This window comes from Apostichopus japonicus, chromosome 7 (genome assembly GCF_037975245.1).
Source record: "Apostichopus japonicus isolate 1M-3 chromosome 7, ASM3797524v1, whole genome shotgun sequence".
NCBI lineage: Eukaryota > Metazoa > Echinodermata > Holothuroidea > Aspidochirotida > Stichopodidae > Apostichopus > Apostichopus japonicus.
Window position 1 is genome coordinate 2,668,215 of NC_092567.1, and position 19,590 is coordinate 2,687,804.

At 35.9% G+C, this 19,590-nt stretch overlaps 2 protein-coding genes across 11 annotated transcripts in view; one reads left to right on the top strand and one right to left on the bottom strand.

Moving 5' to 3' along the window:
* Positions 1-19,590, top strand: part of LOC139969995 (uncharacterized) — a 958,452-nt gene that overhangs the window by 374,915 nt on the left and 563,947 nt on the right. For all 6 annotated transcript variants that reach the window (XR_011793872.1, XR_011793870.1, XR_011793871.1 and 3 more), the window contains one exon: positions 19,290-19,375. Coding sequence is in view for 2 of the 6 variants with exons in the window: in XM_071975511.1 (XP_071831612.1) it covers positions 19,290-19,375 (86 nt within the window). In the remaining 4 variants the exon portion in view is untranslated. The remainder of the gene's footprint in view (positions 1-19,289; positions 19,376-19,590) is intronic.
* LOC139969970 (uncharacterized) overlaps positions 1-19,590 on the bottom strand; it is a 395,025-nt gene that overhangs the window by 100,659 nt on the left and 274,776 nt on the right. The window lies entirely within an intron of this gene.

Below are 19,590 nucleotides of genomic sequence, written 5' to 3' on the forward strand. Positions count from 1 at the left end.
AACTGTCAAATTATGTGCAACCTCTCAAAATGAATACTCTGAGCATTCCTTTAAACGTAAAGGAATGCACAGAGTAACAAATTCAAGTATTTATTATTTTCAACAAAAGTTTACTTTATACCGGTACTTTTGAATTACATGTTTTATCATAAATAATATTGTTTGGCCAATTAGCAATTTTTAGAAGTAAGGCACTTGTTACAAAAATACAACAAGAGGACACTTTAATTACAAAAGTGGGAACTGTTAAGTTTCATAAACAAATGGAGGCCACTTTGCAGGTTTCTCAGAAGAGTAGAGGAGCATGTGCCCAATCACCCCCCCCCCCCCTCGCCTTATATCTTTCTAAATATGACTCTTTTCATGTGGAGCCTTGAATCTTTGTGGTACCATATGATTATTCATTATCATTGTTATAATTGATATGATTGCTGAGTTTGGTGAAATAGATAATTGTTGTTAAAGGAGAAATTCGTTATTCATATCACCCTCCCTTTACAATATGGCGACTCATCAAGCCAAGCAGTATTTCCGTCTGTCTCATCTAACCTTTATGCCGAGACTTTAATAATAAAAACCGTACGTATATTATGAAAAGAATATTTGACAGCCCTGCTAATATGTTGTTCACTTCAAAATCTAAGAGAAGGAAAATGCGCATATACAAACCTATTGTCTGTAAGAGTCCTTACTACAACAAGTTGAGTTTATCGAGCTTGAATTGAAATTATCTGGAATTAACCGGTAACAGATAGTGCATAATATCGAATAAATATGTTAAAGTCTAGCTCAGTATCGTCCTACCTTATACCTGAAATGTACATCTCTATGTAAGACACCACTCTGACCAATGGAAAGAAAATATTAAGGTTACGTACCTTGTATCTCATTAGCATAATGAACGCATAGATGCTGCTATTTCTTATGTAAAACGTTTATCTTTACAATCGTTTGTTTTCTGTATCTATCCATTGACTGGTTAAAACAGGCGCTTTCGAATATTTCATTAATCTTATATATAATGTTAGGGCTATAGCGGACACAACAACTCAATGTACACATGTAGGCAAAATACTGAAAATAATTGTTGAACTAATGATTTATATTGCTATACAGCATTGAAAACTATTCATTAAAGGTTATATTTTAATAAAAGGGTTCTCCCCATTTAGACCCCTCCCAACGGACGCAAGTCATATTTGGAGCCCACCCCACACCTCCTTTCTAAAGATAACCAGAATGCAAAATGCATAGAGGTTTCGATGACTTCAATGCAGTAGACTTCTGCTTGTTAGTATATCCAGAACTAGCTGTTACAATAACACTATGACATGATAAACACAGGTCAGTCTACACTACGTGGCTATACACACCTCCATCAAAATTAATAGGGGTCTTGTACTCAATGTTACGAATCCACACACCAAGTATTAGAGGTATCCACGATTTCTATCGTTACATATGTAAAAGGTTTTTCAGAGTTTGACCTCTGGTGACCTATAGCAGATTTGACCTCACAAGCAATAGGATTCTTGTACTCAATATGGCAAATCCATATACCATGTATGAAAAGTATCCATGATTTCTACCATGAGAAATCGTGTTGTGAAGGTTTTCAGGCCTCGACAAATATTTTTGAAAGTACTCGCTATTTGGCGACCGTGACTAAAAATCTAATCGCCAAATTCCACTCGCCACTAGGCCTTTGATTGTTGGTCAAGTCTCCAAAGTACAGATCTGCAACATCAATACTTTCTATGAACAAAGGTTAGGCAGTTAGGCAGATGCAAAGCGCTACGTAATTGCACATTAGAAAGTTATAATTTTTTCACTACGAAATTAAAACCTTTTTACACCAAAAGTAAGTGTCGAACAAAGTAAAACATGACGTAGAATCTTAAATAAGCAGGTGGGCCTACTGTAGTGTCTCAAACAATTAAAAATACAACATCTGTAAAATACCTACGAAGGTCACAACGAAACTACATCAAACCTGAAATAAATAGACGAAAACGTCCAACAGAACTGCTGTATTACAAAATACACCTTTCTGCACACAAAATAAGGCTTCCGAGCGGCAGGTTGAAGCCAATGCAAATATGTTCGTATTTTCAGTTTTAGATTCTACGGATGCTCATAAGCTCATTACCAATTGCCAATAGCCTCATATTCGTATGAGGCGTAACGAGCACGTTATCTGATAGGCTGGCTGGTGGGAGATACGGTAGCTTATAAAACATGGTTTCCAAAATGTTACCCCCGATGACCCCAAGCAATGACCTTAGATCTCCACAAGAAAAACATAGGTTGCTGCTCCTCTGTGTGGTACTCCTATTCACGAAATGTGAGATTGGTCCAAGTTTACCTCCTTGAGATATCGTGTTTACAAGATTTTCAGTATTTGGCCCCCAAGTGACCACAAATGACCTCCCCACAAAACAATAGGGTTCTTCTACTCAATGTGGTACCTATATACACCAAATTTTAGATTGGTCCAAGCTTCCCTACTTGAGATATCGTGTTCACACACACACACACACATGTACGTCCTCAGACAAAAGGTGTATAGTGAAATCATCGTCCTTGGAGGTCCGATAATACAAACACACAAACACACACAGACACATACACATTCTCTCCGCCTGCATTAATGCATACGTTACGATTATCATCGAAACCAAAAAAAACCCGTTAATGCTTGAAGTCAGATTGATGAGCAGTCAAGTGTTCAAACTTGCTTAAATTTACAGGTCAAACACTCTTCACCTTGGTTTTGTTATAAAATTTATCTATAAAACTATGTATCGCCGAGTATGTTGTCCTGTATAATGTGTATTACGTCATGTGGCTGAGGTTAAAACAATGTGTAGTGTTGAGATAAGTGAGCGTGTGTATACATACGAAATGGGTCAACAAAGTTGAGAGAAGATAGTGACTTACTTTAATTAGGCATGCATAATTCGGGTCTATGGTTCTTCAACAGTTCAAAACTTCGATCATGTCTTACGTAATCGTTGATTTATTGAAAGCAAACAACAGTGTTGAAAAATTGGCAACGCGTTATGTAAACGCTGAAACACCTATAGCCCACCCGTCACGAAGTGTACACACTTTATCTTGCATTCTTATGCCTAGAGGTCTATGCGTAGAGTATTCATCTTTCTCTTCATGCATTCTGAAAGCGTAGATTCGCGATATTTAGACACAATTACTTTACATGTTTTCACCCTATTCGCTGCGATTTGACGGGAGTAAAACCCCGGATGTGCGACCGACGGAATACAATAACCCACAGATCTCTACTAACTGTATTTCCAGGAACATAACCCCTCTCCTTCGGTTTCTTTTCTGTTTTATTTTCCTTTCTTTTTCTTTTTACTTGTCGACCATGTTACTATCACAATTTAATTATGTTATGTTTTAATCAGCATATCACCATGATTCATGTAAAACATCGCAAATTATGACGCAATGAATTCATTTCAACAAGTGAATAACTGCTTCTTCTTTTTTCCTTCTCAGCAACAAAACTAAATGAACCGTGGCCATATTTACTACCTGGATATGACCCTGTCAGTTGTATAAGTGTTATTCTGATTGTTAACTTGTAGGTTCATTCATTGTGTACCGGGATAGAAATCTGTACTTCATTTTGTTAGCGTGTGTTAAAACAATAATGTAAACCATTGGAAGACAGTCTGAGGGCGATGATGACAGCCTTCTAAGCCTTTCTAAATTCGCTAAAAACAGTTAAGTTGCAAATTTGAAATCGATTTCTAGTTGTCGGTATCCATTATACATTTTAAACTTCGATGGAATAATTTAATCACTTTCGCCTGTTCTGTGTAGATAAAAAGAACTAGTGCTGTATATAATTCGATATTTAAAGAGATAAAAGATCTCATCAAACGAATCTTAGAGGATCTCAAGTGCTTTGTTTTCTTGCTCGTGTTGTTGTTTGCTTGTTTATGATTTATGGCTGAGAAATATATTAACTTAGTTGGATAATATTAATATATTTCAGATTTGGTAAGGCGACATGAACCTTCGAAATCCTTTCTCTCTGCTAAACACGAGCAATATTATATCTCCACCGTTTAACCGTTTAATGAACTTCACAGAACAAAACTGTTCTCCATAAACTAGGCAATTAAGAACCCGCAATGTTTGTAGTCACATATTAGATATGTGAGTTACATTAAGGGCTATTCAATTATGTGATAATTAGGCAGACTTCCATATACCAACGAGAAGTACATAAAGGGAAAAAACGAAGAAAGGGAAATAAAACAATCCTTCTATCAAATTAGTGAGAGGAGCAAGTGAGGGATGTATTAAACAACCAAGGAAATCAAGTTAACTCATTAAAAATATATAAACAAAGAATAATAATGAGAACACGCCGTAATATCACGGCATATGACATACAGTATCACTGAATGGCTGTTAGATATATACGTAACCCGTATTGAATGAAATGATGTATTATTCCCAGCCACTGTTAGACACGGACTGACCTACTTATCGTCTGTTTCCATGGTTACGTTGCATGGCAGTGACAACATTCCAGGTGTACACTAGACGCGTGTCTCGTTTATCTTTCTATTCATTATCTTTAACCCTGGCTCGTGTCATCTATTGTTATGCTAATTAGGTATTTACGGGAGATCCAGGTGTGTCATATTTACTGTCAACTTATTTTACTTTAGAAATAAATTGTTTGAATCAATCGTCTGTGCAGAAAACGATTGTAGAAGTAGAGTAGGCCTACTGTGTGTACTAAAACGGTGATGATGTTATCGGGTAGAAACGGAATTAATTTGAAGGGCTCCCTAAAAAAGATGATGTGCGAAGCAGGGGGGGGGGGCGAAGGAAGGGGTGGCGGTGGGTACAGATAAGCTGTCTGAAGGGGAGTGGGGCAGAGGAGGAGAGACTAAAATGACCCAAGAGCACACTGGGATTGGGGTAAAGTATTTAGTCTAGGTAGGGAATAAACATTCTCTGTTACATATTGTTTTTATATTCAGACCAAACAAATCTCCCGAAGTGTATTATTTCCAGTGATATTTTTCTCCGCGGTTACAGTTATTCCCGGAATGGCGTTGTTTCACATATAACATACGTTAAGCATCGTTCGTTATCATATATTTCATTTATGTAACTACTCAATAGCTTTTGTCTTTTCTTTCGAGATTTGGGTGATGCGCGGTGGGGGGGGGGGTGACGGGTGAGACTTAAATATTTTCTTTTTTAGTAACACGTCAGCTGTAAGTTGAAGATGTTACTGATTATATTGTGAATTGTAAAGACGGAAAGGAGAAACTTTTACGAGGTTTGATCGGTGAGAGCAAAGAAGGCGAGAGAAGGCGAGAGGAGGCGAGAGGAGGGGTTGGGTGGGTGGGGGGGGGGGTCTAAAATAACACTACATTGGAACGGACCAAGCAGGGACGTCATGATCGACTCAAGTATGAAATAACATTAATACGAGGAATATTAAAATATTCTACAGTTTTTGTTTAAAGTTATCAATTATACAAAGTTGAAGCTCTCGGTTAATTTTGTAAATATTGTTTACAAATTAGGTTAAAATATAAGCATAAATTATAATTAAGCTTATTTTGTATAACGTCATGTTTCAAACTATAACGAAGAAAGTGATGTAGTTTAAGCGGATTAAATTTGAACCTTTGAATTATCAGATATACAAATTTGCCTTTAATCATATTTATGGCAATAAATTTTTTAACTATGTAGTTAACTCAATTGCAATTATATATTTCCTTCTAGTTAAAACTTTTATTTTGTTTTAATTAGTTAACTTATTTTGCGTAACTATTTTTTAAATTTTGACAACCAAAACCATGTTATTGGTTGCTTCTTTTGTATGCATATCAGTTTTGCTAGAGTATCATAATCTGTTTGAGGAGTTCATAACAACAAAGTTATAGGTTATTGCTTTTATTATTGCCATCATTTTACTACTTTAAAATTAGTAACGATTTTCAATCTCTTTTGTTTCTTAAATTAATTGTACATAATTGAAATAAACTATTTCGGAGGTTTCAGTCAAAATTAGCAGTTATTCTTTATAAAACTTTACTTTATAATATTAATTTTACTCGCTAGAATTATTAAAATCCAATTTCCTTGTCTATATATCTCTTATTTTATCCTAATAAACATTCCTGTAATTCTAAAACCTATTTAGTTAAATTTTAACATTAAAATTAACAAAGAACATTTTAAACAACCACCACCCACCCCTGCACCCCTCTATTACCAACACCCTCTTAAAATATTCCCTATTTATCCATTATATTTTGTTTTATTAATTATAACATTCTACAGAATTCCAATCACGATGACCTAATTATTGAAATAAATCCAACTAAACTCATTGAATCCAATCCTTGACATTAAAATACAGCAGACTTTACATTCTCTGTTGTTAGTTTAATATTGATAATTTGTATTATTAAATTAATTCCCTGTTTAACTGTTATGATGATTCTAGCATCTACACCGGAATACTTACCACAGCTCCTTCAAGCTTGTACACTGTGAGGAGTAAGACAAGATGGTCGCCAACTCTTCATTAGTTAGTCTCCTGATGATGTCATAGATCCACAGCTTCTGGAGAGAACTCAGGATAGAGAGAGAGAGACCAGACTTAAGGATAAGGTTCAGACCAGACTCATCAACTCTAGGAGAGCAGGACCATAGATACACACGGGAGATAGGAATCTAGAATGAAAGAATATAGTTACTGATAACAGAGTAGATGGAGATAAATATATTGGATTTGGTTAGGTTTAGAATAATTATAATAAAATAAAAATAACGAAAAAAAGATAAAGGAAAATAAAGCGATAAACTAAGACATTTAGGTCGTGTTTATTTGTAAGACGGAATCAGTTATTAGAACGGAAATAAGGGGCTGATTTTATGGGGACACAAATATAAACAGGAATAATTACATTAGATTAGAGAAAATAAAGTGGTAATGTAGGATTAAAGGGTTAGTTCGATTGTTTTACAATTAAATTATTCATTAAAGTTTTTATAGCTAGTAAGGTTTAATAAAATAAGAATGCGAGGCTACATATTTTTATTTATTAGTTAATAGGAAACAAATCTCAATGACGGGTTGAGAATTTTATAAGAAATGGGTCAATAATAATTGAGATTATCTATCTTTTGAAGAAAAATATTGATCAAATTTATTTGTATTTTTATTTAGAACTTTCAGAAGGAAAATGTAATTTAATGTTATAGGGATCATGAAAAAGAAACTTCTACGTAAACTAATATCAGGTTTTTATAAAGTATAAGGAGAGTTTGAAGAATTATATTTAAAGCAATAGGTTGTTTCTTATAATTAAAATGCAGTTTAGAGAAGCAGATGTACGGTAGATCAAATTCAAGTTTCCAGAGAGAAGGTTGACGAGGCTTAAACTCAAAATTTAATTTACAAATTATTTCATTATTGATCCAAATCCGACTATTCTGCTTGAATTATAATTATTTCTAATTAATACGATTTGTTTAAATGATGATATCCATCTGTGTTTAGTTATTAAATTCATTCCTAAGTTACAGTTTGAGTGTGACATAACTTGTAGTAGATTTTTTCGAAATAAAACATTTTTCTTTCTTTGTGTTTGTAGATATTCCTAAATTGGGTATTGCTTATGATTTTAACTTTCTAAACTTTATCGTTTCTTCCAATTAAATAGTACCATCCGCTTTTTACAAAAAAAAAAAAAAAATACAAATAATATTCTTATCTGGACACACTTCATATCCTTGAGGGCTTAATTATACTAAATAATTATTACTTTAAAGTTTGATCGGGTTGATTGGGTCTTCATTGTAATATCTTCTGTTACTATGGAGTTCATCGTGTGTGAACAGTTAGCGGACATACATAGATTTACAAACACCTACAGATAAATCAGTTAATTACAAATTTAATGAGATGATGGCGCCCTTTTAAAATTAACTTTAGAGCTACGGCTCTGGCGAACTTCTGCTATTGAGTGTTGCAGCAGCGTAAAAGAGGTGGCGCACTTCAATTTCAAAACCATTTTACTTTTTAAATATCATGTGGCCATAAATCTGTTGGCATGGAAATGACGTAAGGTTTTTATAACTAAGTGGGCAAAATTAAGACAAAACCAGCTGTGAGTAGAACACCACGATCTAGTTGCTGCTGGAAAGACATGGACGAAAGATTCCTTTTTAATAACTATGTATTTCATTTAATTATTATAAGACTTAAATTGGAAAGCTGTTTTATAGAATCTCAAAGCTCTAGGCCCTATAAAATATTTAACAAAGCTATATTTCACATAAAGTGTCAGGTATATTGACAGGAGTATGGTCTTTCAACTAATAATCAGTTATTAAATAACATTATTTCAGTTAGCCTGCTCGGTAAAAAGCTGCAGGTTTCTCACACAAGTGGCTCAAACGTCCGACCTGGTAGATTTAATAAGTTAGGTGATTACAATAATAATTGTGGAATGTTATAGATTGACTTGTATTCACGCCTATGTCATGTACGATTAAAACTGAGTTGAACCATTTTCTGTGATTAAAATTTTTTGAATGGATCACAAAGTTTCTACAGTTTGTCTATGGAATCCATAGACAAACTGTAGAACAATTTTTTGGCATGTTGCCAAGGAACGTTTCATGGTCTAGAATTAATAAGGTCAGTCAGTAAAGGTTCGGTTAAGTTATGAGAATTATTATCTTAGACGTTTAAGAAAAGTAGGTAAAATATGATCCCCGTAACAGCTAGGTAAGTAAAACAGGCAACTGACTCCTCCGCATGAACAAGGCAATCTATTCCACATGATACATGAAATTAAACCTTGTAATCACATGTTTAAGGCCACTTGGCATGATTAACTAAATGCTTAATATTGTTTCCATGTTCTTGTAGAAAACGTAACCTTCCAATATACAATTAGTTGTGTTTTTGTAGTTTCGTGAGATCCGTAACCGACGAGGTGGTTAGGCTATTTGCTATGCACTAAACTATGGTAGGATATTATTTTCTCCGTAATTTTGGAAATTCTAGAAAATACTTTTTCGCCGCTTAACACCAGATGTGTTCTTACGTTTTATTCATAATTGGGTGTACTAGAGCCTTGTTTACATGACATTAGTTGCATTTAGCACGATATGCCAGTTTCACGTGAATTTTTCGAAAGTTTTTTTGCTCGATCTTTCGTAAAATTTGAAAGGTGTACCAACTTACTTTTCGTACACAATTGGTTATTTCTCTACTGATTTTCAGAGTTTTTTTTACTGTCAAGTGCATACGTTGTGCATTGAGTATAAACTTATCGCGAATGCAAGAAAACGATGCGGGGATTTCCAGCAGACAAATGTTTTCTTGTGGGATTACTGAGTCAGTTGAATGGAATCCCGCACCTTAGAGGAAACACTGAACTGAAATTACATCATAATAAAGAAAACGTTTACTGCTTAAATACAATATAAATTTGAAAGGATTAGATGCAGACTCGCCACGTTGTCGAACGGGGTAACAATAGGCGCTTCACGGGTCGCATACCGCTTGGTAATCCCTTCAATCGTACCGCCAATCTTAAAAATCTTTTGTATGGATGCGTGATAAAGTTTGCAATTGTTACGTGATTTTCGGCAAGCAAATGTTGCGGTCTCTTTCGGGAATAAAGTGATGTGAAGACGCGCCGTTGCGACTGCGTAATTGGCATTACAAAAACGGTTAAACTTATACGATGTACGGCGGACGTTTATCCGGCCGTTCGGTCGGTTAACCGGTTAACCGTTTAACCGTTACAGCCCTACTATGGATGCTTTTTGTTAGCTAGAATGAAGTAATTGTTTTCGAAGTTAAGGACCTTAGGCAGCAGCTCACCTAGAATGTTAATCGCTGGTCTTATTCTTCGCTTAATTTAAGATCCCTAAAGAAAAATCATTGTCCTGATTGTATATTATTCAATTCCTTTAGAGTTAAAATATGTTTTAACTTGGACTTTTCTGATATTCAGTCAACAACTAGGCTAACATCTCTATTATTTATGAGTTAGATTTGCTAAGCATGTCCTCTCGCTCAAAGTATAATTCTAGTTTTTCGCAGGTGATGTGTGAGATTTCTAACATAGCCTAACTTAATTACTACTCTAGCCTATAGCCTAATTAAGTTTGGCCTGGCCTTTGTACACATCCTAGCCTATGCCTCTATACCATACCGTCAAATCATCTCTCTGATCGATGATCACTGTCTTAACTATATTAACAGTGGTTCCTCTCCGTTAAATATTCCATCTTAATAACCACGCAACAAGTCAATGGTAACAAACAACTCCCACGAATATAATGCGTACTGTACTCTGCAGCTCCACTAATGTTACACTAAAACATTCGTTGTCAGTGATAGATACTAGAGGTGAACAGGTATTCAATAGCATATACAGGTGTTTTCCAGCTGTTCGCGGGTGATGTTTGAAATTTGTAGCAGACATTTTGGCGCCAATAGAAATAAATGTACGAGAGACGTAACGTTATACATACCCGGTGAAAACAGACAGTTTATAAACTGACGTCGATTGGGTATGTATTAAGGAAGGGGTCGAGGAAGTAAATAATACAACACAACCTATATCAAGTAGATCAAGCTATCATTGACATTTCTCCCTAAGCGGTAGGGTGTTAGTCCCCGTGCACCCCCACCCCCGGTTAAAATTTGGGCAAAAAAAGCATTTTATGTACTCATTCACCCACCCTATTATCTGTTAGTGGATGCATAAACAAACAATTAACACAACAGTTTGAATACCGTCGGGTTCAAATGATTTGAAGGAGTACATGTTTAATGAATATTAAAACCTACATGGAATAACATAAATTGAACACCCTTGTTCAGTCATACACATCTTGCAGACACATCGTGCAGACAAAACGTGTCTGTGTAAAGTTAAATTAAATTTGTTTTTACAAATAATCACTTGATCATCATGAAATTATTGGAATAAATGTAACTACACAACTATTTTTCATCCCTCTCCACCCAACCACCTTTGTAATTAATTCCATTCCAAGTCATAGCTGCATTATGCAGTTAAATCTTTGCACCAGCAAAGAGAGTGTAAGGCAATCAAACGATGTTTTGTCTTTTCACGTACCTCGTAATTGCTCAAATCTAAATACGACATTTCACCAATAGTTGTAATAGTCAATTCATGTAGTCATTTGTGACATGTCGAGTCCGTCGGGGGGGGGGGGGGCATCCGCCCCCTGACTGTTTGGACGCTCCGCCACTGTTGGCCGGTAGTTCTCAGCGATAGTGTTGTCTCCTTTCTTGAAAATTTGGTTTTTAGCGGTTTTAAGAGCATCAGGGTACGTCCCAGAAGTGAAAACCAGATTGAAAATGTAACAGGGTATTGAGGCAATGGCGCGAGCAATGATGTGCGAAACATGTGTATGATGTCAGCATTTTTTACCTATTAACATCTTCTTTGGCATTCAAGAACCTGGAGACCACCTTTCTATAAGGGTATAGTATTGCTCACTAGCTTGTTTGATCAGTTAATGCGCACTGGTTACAAGATAATGATAGGCTGTTTGTATTAGTATTTATTTGTATGTTAGGGATTATGGATATATAAAAAAAAGAGTGACAACGGCAAAGTTTGCCCGAACAGTCGAACACACAGATTCAGTAGTAAACATTATGTGTGTTGTAGTCTTGTAGAGCAAGAATTATATTATTCGACGGTCGTTAACATGCGTTTTCAGTACAGTGCGAATACTGTAGACTTCTCGGCCTATGCGCTATGTCACGTCAGGTTTTCAGCAACTATAGCCTACTGCTGGTCCGCCGTCGAAGGGTCGTTCATGAGTGGTCATCATGGAGATTCGAGACCATTCAGACCAATGATATATTTTTTTTCGACACCCAAAATCCCAGTGGGGGGGGCGACTGGGGGGGGGGGCGACGAGCTTTCATGGGGGGCTCAGTGTCGCCCCCACGCCCCCCGTAGCTACGCCACTGATTGCTATTATTTGAATTGGAAGATTGTCAAGCATTTTTAAAAGCAAAAACATAAGCCGGAAAATTAAGCTTAGGATCTTTGAGACTTTATTAAAGAGTATTTTTTTTGTACAATTGCGAACTGTGGGGCACAACGAAGGATCTTGATCGCAAAATTGACACTTTTCAAAGGAGACTACTTCGAAATATTCTCAACATTAGATGGACCAATAATAATTGGTTATCAAATGATGAGCTCTACAACAAAACCAACCAAACACCGTGGTCATTGATAGTCGCACATAGAAGATTGAGATTTTTCGGTCATGTAGCATGACTCCAAGAGGACGCTCCAGCAAAGGTTGCTTTAATTAAGAGAAGCACTGAGACATACTGCTAAACCAGTTGGAAGGCCCGTGACTACATTGCTTGGAAAAATAAAATCGCAATTCAAGGACATTAATATTAACAATTTCGAAAAAGCAATAAACCTTGCGCAAGATCGTGATACGTGGCGGAGGTTAATCACTGAGCATGTCGGATAGACGAGACTCAACTTACTACTACTACTAAGATTGATCATGTATCTGAAAAAGAGGGGTATTTCCCTCGTGGGCAATGAAACGACTTGAACAAGTCTCATCTTCAAAATCTAAACAAACCAACGACACAGTGTAAAGCAGCGTTTGAAGAACGGTTGTATGGTTGTACTTCACTGTTTGTTTTACGTGATTCCCTGAAGCTACAGTACTGGCTTACTAATATGAAGATATTGCAATATATTTCAGATGGTGATACTGAAAGAAACAGACTGAGTATATTGCAATTGTCAAAGAAGAAATCCCACGTATGTCTTGTTTTCCTTTCATATTGTTAGGCTATGTACCTACAAGGACAGGGACATCATAACGTTGAAGTTATGGCTTAGGTCTTCTTTAGTCATATAAGAAAAGTGCAGCCTAACGATGGCCTAGTCCAATGGTTTTAATGAAAACATTCAAAAGTCCGCAATGCCAGCATAAAGCGTGTCCTAGGATCAGCACAATGTAGGACTAGCAGAAATATGGTGATGCTAGCCTGTTAGTTGGTTACAAGTTGAAGGAGAGGGTTCCTCCCTCAGAATACTGATCACATTAGTTTATTGAAGAAGTGTTCTACATTTGCGAGATCATCCAACTACTGTATCTGAAAGGTTTTATTCAAACTATGTAGTCATAAAAACCTACTCTTAAAGTACTCTGGAGTTGTTTCCTCTCCTGGTATACTGTAGATTTAAGTACTAACCTGCCAGTGAGTAAAGGTCAAATGAAGTGCAAGGTTTTCCAGAGATTGAGATTCAATATCCCATATCATATACAAACATTATTGTAGTTTGTCACCCATAATACTGCAGTGCTTTACATCGTCCTTGCTGGTCAAAGACAACCCATTATTGGAACATATCCAGAATTTCCAGGGTTTGTGCTGGTAATGCTCAGTTCCTATTGATGTATCTTTAGCTTCAATATCACAAATCAAATATGCACCTTTACATAATTTACTTACTAAAAGTGTAGGGGTCTTTTACAACTAACATGAAAGTTGATTGCCCACAAAGGCTGCTGTAGTGTCACGTTGCCATCTGAATGCAAAAGTTCCTAAGAACTTTCAAAAAGCTTCAGAAACCAAACACTAATACTGTATAATCACTAAATTAAAATGATCAATGACTGGATCAAAGTGGAACTGCTACCATGGGTTTTTCTTTGTAAGTGAGTATACTTTTGTTTCTGAAGTCTAAAAATATCTGAATAACTAATTTGATTTCATGTTAGTGTTTCACTTTTGATTTAGAAGTCACTGAGGCTCTAACGGCTCCATGATGTAATACTTCAACCGTAGGAAGAAACCCTCTAGTGAATATGAAGACAGAGACTGTACTAGATAGAGGAGATCAGGACCTATGAACCTATCAAGCTTCTTCCAGTATCCTACACTTCTTGATGCACAGAGTTCCATAGGAATGGTAAGAATGAAGTAAATCTGGTTTGTTGTGACTTGATTCACCAAACTGCTGGCTAGCAAGCATGGTTAAGGAATTTAAATTCCCCTGCCACTCTTTATCAATATCATGTCATGATAACATGTCTTCCTTGCATATTTGAGAGCTAACTACCGTTTAACATAAACATATTCAAACATATACAAGCACTGGCATCTACAGTATTAGGGTAGTGAGCACTTGCCCCCCTCCCCCCCTCCCCCATAGGCTCCACTTGGTCTGCAAAATCACTATCAGAGAACATTAAATATCTGAAAAGTGAAAATGCCTCAGCTAAAGTCCCCAGGGACTCCCACCAGGGCTTAGATTTATACTTCATAGAAATTACTTTTTTCTCTCTGACATGTATTTACATGCTTTATACTTAGTACAAGAGGACATGAAGTGGAAGAGATGTTACAGAGCTCTTCTGAAGCCCCGAGCACCCGGCTAGGGCTCAGCTATATATTCCACAGAGTAAAATCAGATTAAGTGTTTCTATTACTGACATGTCTTCATGTGCTCAAAATGCAGATTCCAGAAACTATGTGAAAATACTGTACTGAAGATTTGGAGAGCTTTGCAGTACCCTTGTAAGTCCAGCCACTATAAACACTATAAACACAATTGGAAATACTTTCTACTAATCTGAGAATGTACAGCTGTGAATAAAGAATTGTCACTTATGCTTCTTTAATTTTTAAACATTGCTGAGCCAGTCACTGCAGTTGGATTTAAGAAATCTAATTGGTCTCAAGACTGATCTTACTTCGGCGACTAAGTACGGTGGCTTAAAAAAATATATAAGTGTCCCCAAATTTCAAAATTTTGAATTTGCTTTCTCAATATTTGGAATTTTTATCTCAAGATTTTCACCTCAAAAGTCAAAATTTTGACTTTTTCATCTCTCAAAACTTTTAACTCAAAATTTTGAGGTTATAAGTGTCTTCATCTGCCAAATTTTTAGAAAGAACTAACGATACTGTATGGCTATTGACCAGCTGAACAGGGTACTTTATAAACCTTTGGTGATCTAAAATCTAGAAAGAGACCCCGAGAGTGGTGTAACTAGGTCAATGTAGCCAATGCAATCTCCAGGGGCCTGGTGCCATTAAATAAAGAAAAATAATATGAAAACACATCCACCAAAGCTGACACACTAAATTAGATACAATTACAGTATCTCCTAATGAGTGGAAATTCAAAAGACATTCTGTCCTCAATACGAAAGAGTGGTGCGAAATCTCACACATTTCTCAGTCAAGCCCAAACCATGCATGGTTGGGTTTGTGTGAGGTTGGACTCTCCTTTGGGAGCTCATTTATATCACTGCACCACACCTTTATATGCCACTTCCACTAAACAACGGACAATCCGGTTTAAGTTTGATGCTTAACTGGCTAATTGTTTTTACACTTAATACCTGGTTATTGGAAACTGAAGTGTACTTTCCTTCCTCTGTATTTTTTTCTCTGTGATTGTCCATGTATACAGGGTAGTTAGCCAGAGACATTCACGTATCTATTTCTGATTGACATTCTCAATGTCTCCTATAATTAGGACTTAAATCTCATTCACATCACTTTCTTTTCTCTTCATTAGGTTAAATATGAAGCGAGCTATTATGGGATCACCTTTTCCACCTGTAGTTACCAGTTCTCGATGGAAGTCACGTTCATACTGTGCTGACAAGGACAATGAATGGTTCATCATCTGATATTTCTTCCATGTGATGGTCATCACATTAATGGTTAGTATATAGAGCAGTGATAGTAATGTTTCAACAACCTTTGGTAGGTTTTTGGATAGCATCTCACATCAAGGAATACTCTTTTACCTCCATTCACTCTGACTAAACGAATTTTGTAACAAGTTTTAACTCATCCACGCAGAATACAAGTGACAGAATTAATCTCTAGTAAGGTCATTAAAATTATCAGATTCTTGCTAAATTAATCCAGTACCTGGTATGATTGTAATGAGCCATGACACAATAGCTGCCTAAGCACCCTCTGGTACGTTTTAACCATTTGTCAAACTGAAATAAAAATTGCCTCCGAGACTCATATTAATAAATTCTTCTAGAACTCCTGACACTTCTAGAATGGTAAGACTGGAAGACAACTTGTTGGTTTGTATGAAAGTAGTTTGGGTTACCTACAAATAAGTCTTCTGTTTAGGTATTTGTTTTCTTCAGATTAAAACCAAAAACTTGAAATACCATTTTAGATATTCCATAATGCTGTAGAAACATTAAAGAAGTCAACTCAGTCTGTATTGCTTTGGAGGTGGAGGGGAGCTTTGAGTTAGAGGTATTTGTAATGAACACTTGGTCAAACAAAAACAAGAAACCTTGATTAATTTAGGTAGGTCACACAGAGGTCACACAACTATGGATTTAATCTTGAACTTTAATGTACTTTGTTTGTTATGATGTTTATTTACTGTAGTACAGTAGAGATGACTGTTTCAAGCATTCGCTTACATATTGGAAATATGATATGAAATGTAATTGGACAGTAAAATGCTGTACAGTAGAAACATTAAAGAAGTCAACTAAGTCTGTATTGCTGAGCTTTTTGTTAGAGGTATTTGTAATGAACACTCCATCAAACAAAACAAGAACACCTTGATTTATTTAGGTTGGTCTCACATAGGTCACACAACTATGGATATAATCTTGAAATTTAATGTGTTATGTTTGTTATGATATTTATTGACTGTAGTACAGTAGAGATTACTGTTTTTAGCATTTGCTTAAATATTGGAAATATGATTTGAAATATAAAATTGGACAGTAGAATGCAAATCACCTCCACCTTTGGTATTCATCTCAAAGATGTCTATCATATCAGCTGAAGATTATGGTTGGGTTTGTATCTAATTTACTTCTTTGATATTTTTCTCCAAACTCCTGAAAAACTGTCGCACACCAGTTCTAAGATTCACAATCACATCTTGTGAGGCTAAAGAAACATTATTCAAGTAAGGTATTTACAAAACCAGTAACATTGAGAGCCAGGCACAGTTCCATGCACAGTTGTGTCACCAGATCCACTTTTTTTATGTCTTTGTTTATCCAAAGTTAAAAGTATATCATTCTTTATCATATATTTCACTGGGCACTTAGCTGACGTACAACTGTAGCCTCCACCCAACCCTCACCTTCTCACAACAGGACTGCACGGAACAACATGTTATGAAATAACAGTATATGTCAAAGTCTGCAGATAGAAAAATATGTACTTTAACTCAATCAATTATAGTACAATGTCATCATTTCAGAAATCCTACAAATTCATCAACCTATAGACAGTACAGTGAACCAATGGTTCCTAAATTATGTGACCGAAACGGTCATCATGTTTTCTTCAGACGCCATCTATTTTCAGGGTTGCATTGTTATTACTTTGGTTTACAAACGAATATAAACCAGACTGTGGATTGCTAGAGGTATTGCTTAAAGTTTGTACTGAAGATTCAATGCTTGTCTCAATTTCCAATTAATATTTCTTTATATTTCAATTAGTTTGGTATTAGGTGAGCTGTATATACACTGTGGGCAGCATTATGAGACCTTGAACTCATCTTGTACAGTCTATAGATTTGTATTCTAGTTGCTTTAGTTTCTTTACATTGTTATTATAATAATGACTGAGTGGTACTTTGAAACTACAGTAGCATACCATATGCTTATAATAGCTGTTCTGTGTTTGACAATGTAACATGATAGAATGCAGCTACTTGCAGACCGGGTGATGACAATTTACATGAATAATAACATTATAATTGATCACCAAATGTAGTTTTTTTTTTTTTTTTATTAATTATTCAGTCCTGAGATCAGCCTGTTTAGGGATTTACCAGTTTCAATTCCGGATTACAGCTCTTTGAAGACATGCGTACAGTTTACATTATCAGGGTAATGATTGTATGGTCCACCACCTGATTCTTACCCCTCCCACCCATCCCCCTCATCCATGAGAATGCAAGTTTTTAATTGGATATATTTACTCCATGACATATCAGATGATCCCTCAAGGGAAATTTCCCCACCGAAAAGTCTATCATCCAGCACCCCCCCCCTCCCCCAAGCCCCATCAGTTCCAATCACTGCAAAACAAGACATAAGATATGAACAATCTAGTTAGAAATACTGCTAAAGGTTGTGTCTCAGGGATTCTGTGAGACCTCTTGCACGCTTCCCTAATTGTAGCATCATCTCTACAAATTGTACCATAATTGTAGTTTTCAAGAGGATGAAATTCTGATGCCAAGGACATCTCTAATCTTTCAAATCTGACCAATTTTAATGGTCATTAGACACACATTGTTTCATAATGTAACAGTTTCATTCCTGTGTGAGCATATAATGCTAATAAAGGCTTCCTATTGTCACGTCTCCAGGTTGAGTGGATATTATGTAATTTATGGCAAGGTCCACCTATCCCATCATATTAAATAGTTGTCAAGGATGATGATAGGTATTGAGTATTACACTATGACTAGCAACAGTTTACGATTCAATCACAGAAGATCATACAACACAATATGACAAGTTCTTTTAGGATTCAGCATGTTATGTCATCTGAAATCTTTAATGCATTTGTATTATTTTTCTGTTCTTAAAGTTATTGTGTAATTCAGTTTTTCTGTTATAAGAGTGTGTTTGGGTGGGGGGGGGGTGCATCATGTTGCTGCATATTGGCAAAGTTGGAAATTAAGTTACTGGGAAAGTTGTGAAAGCAAAAACACTAACATTTATGTAATAGAGCAGCCTTTGCTTCACACTGGTATACAGATAGTTTGAAAAAAAAAGCAATCTAGACCAGTAATATTGCCTAACTTTGCTTGACTTCAAAGTAATAGAGTTAGAAATTTGGGAACAACTTTATTGGCCTGCTGCACCAAACAACGTTAAAAGTACCAATTAGAAAGTGTGCTGACCAAATTAGTCTAAACCATAGGATTGCAAACATGTTACCAAGTTTTGCCTTTTGTTTTCTTTATGGATAAATTTCCCAAAATTATTCAACTTTAAAATAAAAGCGCCTTGCAATAAAATGAATGAACTTGCAATTATTGAGTCATTTTAGCATAAGCTTGTGTATCTGTGAGCAATGGAATAACTGTTGAGTAAATATTTAAAAGGCAAACTCAAAAACAAGGGATTTTATCGTTTGCATTAAACATCTAGTTCAGATATGTTTCTTATTGTCTTTGTCTTTATCTCCTCAATAGGTAAATGTGGATTAATCAGTCTTGAGATGATCTTTGGGGGTCACACGATGTGGATCTTGCACAGAATGGTTTACAATATGCTGATGGTAATGATTAGTGTATAATTAGTGTATAGCAGAACTGATATGCTGGGTGTTATTTATAATTAGATTTGATTCTGGGTAGAAAGTGATTTTGTTACTGCCTAAATCCTGGAGGAACAGCAATTGTTTTGAATCTTGCTTGATCAGCAAATTCCCTAAGGGTCAGAGGGGAAGATAAAGGCCTCAACATACAGTACATACACCATATGTTAGACACT